General features: G+C 32.2%; 1 protein-coding gene across 3 annotated transcripts in view; it reads right to left on the reverse strand.

Annotated features, from left to right (window-relative positions):
* Window positions 1-4,602: 4,602 nt before the first annotated feature.
* The window catches only part of LOC132718766 (uncharacterized), a 33,287-nt gene continuing 24,704 nt past the window's right edge, over window positions 4,603-13,185 (reverse strand). For all 3 annotated transcript variants that reach the window (XM_060702502.1, XM_060702508.1, XM_060702493.1), the window contains 5 exons: window positions 11,613-11,736; window positions 8,757-8,881; window positions 8,119-8,196; window positions 7,253-7,423; window positions 4,603-6,616 (listed from right to left, as the gene is read on the reverse strand). In XM_060702502.1, coding sequence (XP_060558485.1) covers window positions 6,134-6,616; window positions 7,253-7,423; window positions 8,119-8,196; window positions 8,757-8,881; window positions 11,613-11,736 — 981 coding nt within the window. In that variant the 3' untranslated portion in view covers window positions 4,603-6,133. The remainder of the gene's footprint in view (window positions 6,617-7,252; window positions 7,424-8,118; window positions 8,197-8,756; window positions 8,882-11,612; window positions 11,737-13,185) is intronic.

A 13,185-nucleotide genomic window follows, 5' to 3' on the forward strand; every position in this document is an offset into this window, starting at 1 on the left:
ACAGTATCCATAAGCTACATCAACAGTATGCTATAAGTACGTAATGTTTTTATTAGAATTACGAACACGAAAGCGACACGCCATTTTGAACAGGGTGTGTGGGATATATTGAAATATAACAAATAACAACCAGTTGCTACATGTTATTAGATATATATGTTTATGCATGTACTGCTTCATAACAATGAAACTCACATTTGACAAGATATTGTACAAATGAATCAGTTTGATTTCAAAAATTAAAAGTTAAACACATGATTATCTTCAAATATTTGAGCATTTACGTGATTTACCGACAATCAAAATTTTTTTGAGCCCGATCGTGTGATACTACACACAAGGAAACACTTTTTAAAAAGATATGATCTAAAGCAATGGTCCAATGTGTGTTTGTTTGTTTTGGTTTTGCGGCACACGATATTAACAAACTCTTCAAAGCAAGATCTGGGGTCAAAACCACAACTCATTTAGACTACGGAATCCTATCACTGTGGCAAGTTTTTACATGGTTTATGGGTTTGTTTTTATTATGACATAATTCATTATTTATTTGCATCTGTTTGGCTAAGTATCTTGACATGTACACGAAATCCAGTTATATATCAAGTTTTTTACAAATTCTTTTGGTCGGGATTCGTTCAGTCTTTCTATGGGATAAGTGATGCATAAATATTCTGAAACAAAACAAAATTTAAAATAAAGAACTTATTTTTTTACCTTTTTCCAGTTGATGAATCACCTCAAATAATCTTTTGTTTGAGAAGCTATATAATCACAACTCAGAATATCAAATTTGTCCAAGAGACCAGTTGGCAAATTTGATTTAATTGAAAATATTTATTCATCGTTTTTTTGTATTTAGAAAGTCACAACGCTGTCTCTGATACAATTCAATTAAGAAAACATTTTTACTTCGACAAAAAAGGCAAAAAATTAAATAAAAAAAATTAAAATATATAAAAATATGTCACCATCTGTGATACGAAATAAAAATTCTCTTGTTATATTTAATGTTTTTGTTGTTCTTGTTCTTTGTGTGTGTGTTTTTTTTTTCTTTTCGTTTTTTTTTCTGTTTTTTTTTCTTTTTGTCGTTTTATTTATTTTTTTTCTATTTAATTTTTTTAATTAATATGTTACACTGCAAGACAATGATTACGGATTATTTGCAAATCTACTCAGATTTTTTTCGATTGTATTGGTTTTGAGACAAAAATAATCAGAAATCGGAATAGTTAATTGAATGTTTTTTGAGAGGCCTACTTTGGAAGGAATAGCTGCCAGCTGTAACTATTTAATCTTATGTTGAATACTAGTTGATTTATCAATTTATTTATTATTCATCTATTTATATATTTGGAGAACGCAGCCCAACTTATCATTTATAATTAAGTCATATGTCCAGAAGTTTGCAAATTGCACGGTAATAATAACCAATGAAACTGCACTAAAACAGTGTAGCAATACCACGTGACATTGACGTCATTTTCGGCATCATTTCCAAGACAAATATTGCACGATTCGGAAAAGAAAATAGCCCTAAATATTTTATTTCTGTGCCAATTTCTAGTCTACGGGGAAAAATATAAGCTTTCCACAGAATATTGGATCTTTGTCAGTTTATAAGCCGTTTTATCAAACACTTTGCATAACCTTAGAAGTTGCTTGTATTAGAGCGGGCTTCAGTTGCAAGCTATTTCGTTTTCTGGCGTAACCTGGTCTACGCCATGATTAAAGTCAGCTTTACATCAACCGGGAGTACGGAAGGCAAAACTCTACCTAAATATGTTCATATTTTTATTATGAATGACATAAATCTTAGATTATTCTTCAGTTGTCAATTCTGGCACCAGTTCCAAGTCGAAAAAAAGGACTACAGTTTAAAGCAGATTTTAAAATATGTTGCAAATGCTAGGCAACATGCCTACCGTTCTCTTTCTACAATTTAGTTTTTCATTGTTGATCTTTCACAGAGCGATTGTGAAATACTAATTTGTTCCTAAATGTAATAACACTTACTTGTATCGCAATAGTGCACGTCAAATCACGTAGATTTAGTCCTGTCGAAAAAAAAATATTTTGGTTTCGTTTTGAAGATGTTTAAAGTATCGCTCATCTTATCTTATCCTATGTAGTAAAATGTGTTTTATTCTATTTCACAATGGCGAAATTGATAAGAAACATATGTGCCCTCATGGAGAGAAAGAGTTAAATTAAAGAAAACAACTTTTGTATGCTACGGAAAAGGTTACACTTTAACGCGAGTGTTGTAAAGCTTAAGGTAATTTTTTCAGTCTATTTTTTGTAACGGAGTAACTGACAAACACTGACACTCGTGAATGTGACGAATAGGTTCTTCTGTGCTCAAAAGAGGCTTTTACTAGGTAAATATTTTTTCTGGAATTGCCGTATAATAAATTTCTATAGAGTTTAATAAACGAAATCACAATTTAAGTACTATGCACATGTATAGGTATTGAAATCATGAATCTAATTGTCACGCGCATTAGCATGACGTTCACATTTTATGCTTATTAAACTATAAGCACTTTCATCATCATTCAGATTTTTTTTCTTTCTTTTCCTTTAATTGATATGTTACACTACAAGACAATGATTACGGATTATTTGCAAATCTACTCAGATTGTTTTTGGATTGTCAAAACTAATCAGAAGTCGGAATAGTTAATTGGATGTTTTTTGTGAGGCCTTCTTTGGAAAGAATAGTTGCCAGCTGTAACTATTTAATCTTATGTTGGATACTAGTTGATTTATCAATTCATTTATTATTCATTTATTTATATATTTGGAGAATGTAGCCCAACTTATCATTTATGGTTAAGTCATATGTCCAGATGTTTGCAAATTGCACGGTTAACGATTAAAAGTGTACAAACATGACATGTTCAAACCTTACATTCCTGGCATCTAGGCTGGATACTGATTATGAATAAAACCTGGACGTGGATTATACAGATTTTGACTAAGTAAATTAATTTTAACAATATTAAAGTGACATTATGCTCTTATTTTCATAGTCAAGTTGAGCTAAATTGACTTTATATTTCAAATCATTGACTGTTTAAATGGTGTTTGACCAACAGTTGATTTTGGAAAATGTTTATTATAAAATTTAAAATCTTCCTTAAATATTAAAAGACTGCCCCACTCTTTTTATAAATGGAACGTTACAGGTAAATTCTAAATGATATTTACAGAAACTTCGTTTGAATCCGAGGCTTATTTATTGTTTATGTGAAGTAAATTATTAAATCAAAAGGAATTATGTCAAAATGAAAATTTAATTTGACTCTCTCCTGTTCACTCACTATATACCTTTAGATGGGCATAATGTCACTTTAAATATTGTTTTTAATTTGTGTTAGTAACTTATGTCTCAGAAATGAATAATTCCATCCTTGTTCAGAAGGAGCAAATTTTAGATTTTTATTGTTTAAATAATGGTTTAAGAGCATGTTTGTTGCATATTACCTGAAGTAAGTAGCGTCGAATGTGAAATTATTTGTCATAAAAGTAGCAAAATGTAAAAGTAGTATTTTGTCTTCCATGCACTAACACTATATCTGTAATAACAGAAGTAGAGTGTGATTCAGGTTATAGGCTAATGATTAACTTTTTGGAAACTATAAACAGAACAAAAATATTAAAGCGTTTAAGAAAACAAATTACTCTGAAGAGAAGTGGGCAAGTTTGTTTTATGATGTTTTCTTTTCATTTTATAACATTTTATTGGTATTTACATACACGCAATTTCAAAAAGTAGTATAATGCGGTTGCTTTCCTATGTATCTTGGTACATGATTTACAACAATGTGGATTTTGGTAGTGATTTTGGAAGTGAGACCCTAATATGAGTCTGATGCGATCCTCTTCGTCAGAGTTTATTTATACGAGCTTCTGTCAACACGAGCTTCTATCAACACGAGCTTCTGTCTTGTTCATGTTGACATCGAGAAAATGGACTAGCACTACTCGATATGGTTTCCGGTAAAGCAACTTATAAGTACATGTACTATATGTTATGTGTGCATTCAAACAAACAAAAAGTTTCTAAGAAATGCTGCTTACCAAAATGAACAAAAATTCCGCCGGAAAGCAAATCTAGATACATGTTTTTTCTACTTGCTCACAACTAAATAAAATTTCAACAAGGGAAGTAACTTGGGTGATGCTAAAAGAGATATTCTTTCTAATTTGAAACACTCTTTTGATGTTCACATAAATCATTATCGGAAGGAAAGTTTAGATAAGTTAATTACCAATTAAATATTAATATTATACATGTAATTAATGTAACTCTTGGTCTGAATGCACAAAAAGCTACTTTAGTTCTCTCCCCTGATACTATGAAAGCTTTAATTTCAGACAAAATACCATCATGTGTATTTTATTTCTTATATAAAAGTCGCAAAATAATCAGACGAGTACAAACTGCTCAAAATTGTTGTTTCTTTTCTGTTGGTCATTTATGTCACAAAAAAATGCACGACAGGACATGAAAAGGTCGTCATCTATCTACTTAACTCTTCAACGCACGTGAAACTACATGTAACCAAAACAAAAACAGAACATATACAGCAATGCTATATTCAATTCCGGATTTATTTGATTTTTGATAAAATGTCATAAAATTCAACAAGTAGTAACAATAACACATTCAAATATGTACATATAAAACAATATTATAAATATAAATTTGCATTGTTTATGAAGCATCAAGTAAGATTTGTAGGCATATATATATTCTCTAAAAGGAAAAAAAAATGTTATTTTGCAGACGACATTTCAATAACTGGATATATCGTTTGCTGATTTTCGTAGTAAAATGCATTTCCCTATTGAGAATAATAGGTTAACAATGTTCTAAAACGTAATTAAATATATATGGTTGATAAAAGAGAGGCAATACATTCTAAAATATTCTGATGACCAAGTCGTTTGCAAAAATGTCTTCTAAGGTAATCCCTTTTGAGATAATACGTTTACAATGTTCTAAAACATAGTTAATAAAACAGAGGCATTACATTCTAAAATATTCTGATGAACAAGTCGTCTGCAAAAAATGACTTCTGCTTAATTAAATAGCTATAGCAGTAGACAAATAGCTAAATAGTAATGCACAGGGACGCTTGTATTTGAATAACTAATATTGACAAAGACAAAAAAGACAAAGTATACGAAGCAATTAAGCATTAAGCAGTAGAAACAGTTTAGCAAATGTGGTCATAACTCACATGTCTAAAATGACAACAATGTCTAGAATAAATACAAAAGAATAATAAAACCAGATAAATGGAAACGAATAAAAATGTTAAAACCCAAACACAGAATAATGTTAAAACAACTACGTAACTTTCTTTTAAAACATTTAAATATATCTGGTTTATATAGAAAAATGAGATTCTTGGTGTGAATAGAATCATAGAGCATAAGACAACCATGGCATTTGTTGTAATAATGTGTAAAAACCGCGAAGACTTTCCATATTAGATTTTTTTTTTAAAAACTGAACGTACATTTGGTCAAAAAAACTTTAAAAATGTTAACACTTGAACACTTCTACACAAATTGTTTTGTCTATGTATTACTGAAAGTCGCAAATCTAGAAGAATTTTTCGTAGTCATTAATTCTTTAGAACGATGATAACATGAATGGGTAAATGAACGATTTAATGCATCATTTATCAAGTAAATGCTTACTATAAGGATATACTATTTAGTTTTTAGTATTATACATGGCCTAGGATGTAGAAAAAGGCAAAGCTATTTGTATCAACTTTCCTAAAACAAATAGTTTAACATTCAATTAAACAGTAGAGTAAAATATATCTTACTCAAAGCGCGATAAAATGACATGAAAGTCTGTTACATGCTGAACATGAATTCTAAAAGGCAGCACATTGTACAAATAAAAAACGATAAAAAAAATATTACACTTCGTATTTATAACAACTATCACTATGTAACAACAGTTATCACCCTGCATGCACGTGAGCCTCGCTTCCATCTACATATTCTAGCGTCAGAATAGTACACAGCACTTTTCTAATTGCAGCGCTGATTTCCATAAGATTCGTTTCTTTCACATGTTTCGTTAGTTCAGAATAAATTTTGTTCACGCGCTGTTTGCAGGAATGTAAACAGATGCCAAAGTGGCTTGACTACCCTGTGACGGCATATTTCCGGGTGCTAATTGCGCACGACTTTCTGAGGGAGGTAACTCTCCACCTCTTTTGCTTTTGCACCACTTGTTTAACTTTTGAAAAAGAACGACAAGATTTCCAGTGTCACCTTGAGGGCCAAACATACCCATTAATGTCACGAACATACCCATTGAAAAGAACAAAGAAAAGCCTATCGTTGAAAACATAAAAATTCCAAACTGCAAAAAGAACGATAACTGTGCAATAAACATAAAGCAAGACGCACCCAGCGTCGTGATTGCGCCAAAGAATACAGAAACTGCCATTTCGTCGAGCATATCACGTACACGTGAAAATCGGTCTTTATGAAGAGACAGTGTATATCCTTCGGCAAGATGGACGACGTAATCAACTGTGAGGCCTACCACCATGCACATATTTAGAGACTCCAATACCTGAAAAAATGGAAATTATGCCCATTTTTCTTTTGTGTTTATTATTGCCAAGGACCAAAATCACAACACCGCGAATAATGTCTGTTAAAATATCAACGTATTCAACGGTACAGTATATCCAACTTTGGCAATATGATTTTTATGTATACATAATAAATAGCGAAATTGTGAAATAAGCCGAAAGTCGCTCTTATGTTATAAGTCTAGTGATTATCAAATTATGGTTTTGAAACGATTACGTGCACAAGCCGTTTTATTGAACAATAAGTAGCAGAAAAACATTAATATAAGCAGAGTTGATAATTTGAAATTTTATATTTGAGCCGCGTCACGACAAAACCAACATAGTGCATTTGCGACCAGCATGGATCAAGACCAGCCTGCGCATCTGCGCAGTCTGATCAGGATCCATGATGTTCGCTATCAGTTTCTATACTTGTAATAGTGTTGGTAAGCGAACAGCATGGATCCTGACCAGACTGCGCTGATGCGCAGGCTGGTCTGGATCCATGCTGGTCGCAAATGCACTATGTTGGTTTTGTCGTGACGCGGCTCATTTATCTTTATTATTCAAAACCTATTATGATAGCATCATTAAATATCTACAATATGATTATCGTAACCAAAGAAACTTACACCTAGTTTCCATCCTCCAAGGGGAATAACTCCGATTACACAAACTGTACTGCAACACATGGTAAACGTTGCTAGGCAGCCAGTGATTATGTTCCTTGTTGCTATGATAAGTATAGGTAACGCTAGCGATACACCAATAATGATACCATAAACGGCGTTCTTTGCAAGCATCTGAAATATTTCAATTTGCAATAATGAGCCAGATAAGATTTTATAATTAATGATAGTTTCCCGTTACTTTCCAGAGGATTTAGCAGCGTAAATAGATAATTGTCTTTTACAAAAGGAATATCCTATTCGGACCTGAATGTCATTAATTTGATGAGGCCCAGATTTCTTAAATACAAATTACTAATTATCTTTATTGGCATTAGAACTGTTTAAGTTGGTTTAAAGATTATATGTAAAGGAAATGAACAACAAGAAGGTAATAAATTCCTGCATTTATCAAATCAACATAAGCTACAAGTTATATAAAATATTACAAACAAGAGCTGTCCATAAGACAGCGCTTGACTATTCTCAGTACTTGACAGTTAGAAATGGGCGATAACTCTGTAAAAATATAACCCAGATTTATGGGACCTGTGTCCATCATGTGAGATTTATCACAGAGAACAAATATGGTATGTTTCAACTCATTCCATTCTGCTGTTTTGGAAATACCAACTTGAACTAATAAATTTAACCAAAGTGTACGCCGACGTCGGGGTTAGTACAATAGTTTTCACTTTTATTTGAAAAGCCAAGTTTAAAAGCAACCAAAACAAGAACAAAAATGTTATAATCAACAGCCATAATAATGATAACATGTCCATTAAATAAACTTTGTTATAAATTTAATACAAATGCGCATGCACTGTTACCTCTGATACTATGAGCCAGTGCCAAATCATCCTGGTTGTCTGGAAACCATTCTTCATGCCGTTTGGCATTTTGGTCATCTGCAAGGTTAATAAAGTAAAAACCACATTAAGACATAAATGTAACTTACTCTGTAATCCTCCCTCCATCATACAAGAACTCGAAATGTATCATACAGCTCACCTTGTTATTTTCCAAATCTTAACAATATTTCACATCGTTTTTGACAAAGTCCCTTTATCAGCTAACCGTGTTAGTTACAAAATCTTTCCTGTATCACACCTCGTTATTATATTTATCAGCTTACCTAGTTATGAACGAAATATTTCCATTAGCTCACCGTGTTCTTAACGATATACCTCCTTATTAACGATAACTTTCGTTCAGCTTAGTTATTAACGAAATATTTCCATGAGCTCAACTTGTATTAACAATCTCTTTCAAAGAGCCTACCTCATTATTAACGAAAACTTTCTTTTAGCTAACCTAATAAATAACGAAATCTTTCCAGTAGACCACTCCGTTATTTACAATAACTATCAAATATTCTTATTAGCGAAAGCTTTTAGCTAACCTAATTAATAACGAAATCTTTCCATTAGACCATCTTGTTATTAACGATATATTTCAAATAACTCACCTCGTTATTAACGAAATCTTCCCATCGGTTCATTATTGGTAGTCCCTCTGCATAACCAAGTGGCAGTTTTATCGTCGTGTTAATTTGTATTGCAATGTATCTTAGATCGTTTCCATACTTTCGCGCTAAAATAACGAAGACATCTCAATTATATATAATTCACCAGTACACACTAAATATAAATAAAATGTTTTTTTATTGTTGCTTTAAAAGGCTTTGTAAAATATTCAATTTGCACCGGTCTAAACTAAATAACAACACAGAATACGATATTTTCTGAAGTTTAATGAAGTTTAAAGGGGGCAACCTTCTCGAAATTGAGAGTATCGCACTTAATGCTAGGAACACCGTCTGAAAGTACTGCAGGAGACCTTATTACCAGAGTAATACTGTATTTAAAAGCTAAATATATTGATTTATTGACTTTTTTAAAAAACAAAATCCTAAAGTTTAGCAGTCAGTGATAAGGAATTTGTCAGACGAGTGCCAACCAGTCTCTATATTGGTAGCATAGATTGTTCCATATAAGAACGTTAAAGCAGCATAATCATATAACATAACAAAGCATATTCAAAGAAGTGTATGTTATTTATTATGTAGATATTATATATGGTATGAAGCATTGAATTCAATGTACTCGGATGTGAAACTTTATTATCGCATGGTTTGGAACTTTTTCTTTGTTCTTACTTAAACCCATTATATTCGGTACTATTTCAATGAGGATTTGAAAACTTTATAGACATTTAACAATACAGTTTGTTTCGTTGATTCATATAGTAAAGAACTTAACTTATATATAACAGTTTATTTTTTTTATTTTTTTTAAGGGGGGGGGGGGGGGCACCTTGTATATAATTCAGTGTAGTTTTACAGGGGTATCACACATTCCCGGTAGCAAAAAAACAACAACAAAAACAACATAGATTTATCAGCTGATATTGTTTTTGTTTTTTTTGTTTTTTTTTGTAGGGTTCACATTTAAAACGAAAGCGAAATGGCACAAGACAGTGAAAACACTAGACATAGTATTTTCTAAATTTCTTTTGCTGATTTCTGTTATGAAAAATAAGAAATTGCGATAAAACAGTTATAATATTAGAAACTCGTTAGCTACGGGGATATACACTGGCTTGGGCGACATGTCGCAATGTGTCTGCAAAATAAAATCGTCTCGGCCTGAATATTACATTAAATTATGTTTAAAACAGCTATCAGGGCCATTATTCAAGTAAGAACATCATCAGCGTCGGAATAATTGTCATTTGGTGAAGTTAATACGGTAATCAATTATTGATTTCAGGCGATTATTTGGTTCATTTAACTTGATTTAAGCCATGTCTCTTGCATGGCTTAATTATCAAAGGATTTTTATATGAAAGAAATTGATGATTACGCAGAAACTATCTCATTTACTTTTCTTATATGAAAACAATCAAGCATGTTTTGAAACGTACACATGATGACAAATTATGAAAGCATTGAATGATGTATATACATTTGAGCCGCGTCATGACAAAACCAACATAATGGGTTTGCGACCAGCTTGGATCCAGACCAGCCTGCGCATCCGCGCAGTCTGATCAGGATCCATGCTGTTCGCTATCAGTTTCTTTACTTGTTATAGTGTCTGTAAGCGAACAGCATGGATCCTGATCAGACTGCGCGGATTCGTAGGCTGGTCTGGATCCATGCTGGTCGCAAACGTATTACGTTGGTTTTGTCGTGACGCGGCTCATTTGGTTATGTAACAAGATATACGCAAGAACACATCACTTTTACAGCAAGAATTAAACTATCCCACCCGCATAAAAAGATATGCTCATGTTTGTTTACAATTAAAAAGAAGAAAAGAAGAAACGCCCGTGTGGGCACATAAACTTTTTATTTAAACTTTCATAATTCAAGGTTATCTTACAAAATCAGATTGAACTGTTGACCCTTTGCAAAATGAGATTGCTATTTTTATATTTTGATTAATTTTGCATTAATAGCTACCATTGATCACATACATGTGGCGCTAGCGCGTCTATACAAAAATCAACAACAAAAAACTTCAAAAACAATTTTTAACACATGAAGGAGTGGGCATTAGATATTTTAGTCATCAAACTGATGAGCGTTGGTATCACAGCGTGTTTTTTCCTGCTTGTTATATTAATATATTTACTATTTAGATTAAAAAAAGCCCCTCTTGTTCACATATATACATTCGATGATAAAAAGTATAAAAACAATTGATGTAGCTTCAAAACAGGCTTGATAGATATATATGAGCCGAGTCACGACAAAACCATCATAGTGCGTTTGCGACCAGCATGGATCCAGACCAGCCTGCGAATCCGCGCAGTCTGATCAGGATTCATGCTGTTCGCATACCAACTCTATTACAAGTAGAGAAAGTGATAGAGAACAGCATGGATCCTGATCAGACTGCGCGGGTGCGCAGGCTGGTTGGGATCCATGCTGGTCGCAAACGCATTACGTTGGTTTAGTCACGGCGCGGCTCAATTATATGTCTTAACAGTTCGTATAACCATTCAGCTTGATTATCATAATATATTAATTTATGAAAATGACATCAGCAAAATATTAATGAACATTCAAAATACGTTTCGATCTACTTGCATGTAATATAATATTATGTGATTATTAGTTAACTATAGAGTAAACGATGAGATTATCATATAATGGATATACAGTATATACTTGCACAAATTTACAGGACTGCTCGAGTCCAAATTCTGATAATAAAGAACACAAAGCTCCAATAAAATTAAAGCATCTGAGGTTTACTAAATTAAGATGTTCATTATATAAACATGGTCATTATAAGAAAATTTTGTCAATACATACATGAGTCTGTTTTTAGAGCGGTTGAGAAATCTCCCGTCGATTCACCAATCAGTTCATCAAAAAGGTAGAAATCTTCAGTGTAATTATAACTGTATTTGTTTGATAACCAATACGAAATTGGAACCTGTAAGAAAAAAGAAAAGAAATTAAACAAGAGTGGACAGTAGGACGGTGCGTTCGACTAATCTCAGTGCTTGATAGTAAAACAGAGTCTGGGTAATGTAGATATTAAAAACAAAAATAGAATTTTGTTAAGCTCTCTTCATTCAAAATCCATGCCACAGTGATGGGTCTTGGAAAGTATCCTTGAATTGTAATTTTGAGAAAAAAGAAGATGAATCAGTTCCAGTGAATACGATATTTACTCTTTAGCTTGATGTTGCAAACAAAATTTAAACAAAATAGTTTCTACGTTCAAAAAGACTCATAATTCAGTCAAAGTCCATGGCAGAGTTATTGGCCATGGATAGTGACCTGTAATTATGATCCCGCAGACAATGTATATTATATTAAATGAATATCTTCAGTTGTTTGGAAGATTGATGTTGCAGACAATACTAGCTTGAACCAAGAATTTTCAAAGTTCAAAAGGAACTTTTTTCCAAATCAGCCAATACAACATTTAATATTTACCGATACTGGTATATGGTAAATATAAATAGCCTGGGTTACCGAGGATGTGTGAAAATAGAACAGAATAAATTTGTATTTTTTTCAGTTTTAAAAGCGTATCATTGCCTCCCATTATGCTTCACAATAACTTTCAAGCAGTTCAAACCATTTACATAACGACACGAGTTCCCACAACCTTTTTACACTACCGTGCATTATCATGGAAACAATCTAAGTGGGTATAAGGGTATTTTCAACATAGACACCACCTGTCATTTACTACACACTAAGAAAAAGAACAAGCTGTACCGAAATAAAACTGTTTTGTCACAAGATGTCGGTATTTCATTAAAAGGTTTAAAAATCTACAGATTTAATTGTGAAGAAAATCATATATACTAGTAATTATAATATTATGTACAGTGATTTTTGCTAACTATCTGTTAATTTTAGCTTAATTATTATCATTATTAAAATACAAAAAAAAAGAACATTTGGATTGTTATGTCTAGGATTTCGAAAAATTCTGCAATAGATATGCTGTTTATCTAGATTGCATCAACGATTTTCAACAAACAGCCCGTTGCGATGTCCTTGATATTAAACTTGGGTTTATGTGCACTTTTAACTGCATGGGATTTACATATTGCATATCGTCTCTTACACTTAACAAATCTATTAGTAAACAAGCTAACAAAATGTAATGCAAAAAACAACCATTTCTCCATTTATGCACTGATATCACTGGTATCTAAGTTTGATACAAGTTACATTTATGCACTGATTTTAAATGATATCAAAGTTGTTGTTTTGATATCTAATTGTTCCTGAATTAAATCACATTACTATACAGCAAGATTGATGCCGTTCATATATTTATAAAAATAACAAAATTCTCTTAGAATAGGGGGAGGCGCCAAGGGCTGCAATTGCTGTGCATAACAAACATATTTACAGGTCC

This window comes from Ruditapes philippinarum, unplaced genomic scaffold (genome assembly GCF_026571515.1).
Source record: "Ruditapes philippinarum isolate M1 unplaced genomic scaffold, ASM2657151v2 ctg3754_1_1_1_1, whole genome shotgun sequence".
NCBI lineage: Eukaryota > Metazoa > Mollusca > Bivalvia > Venerida > Veneridae > Ruditapes > Ruditapes philippinarum.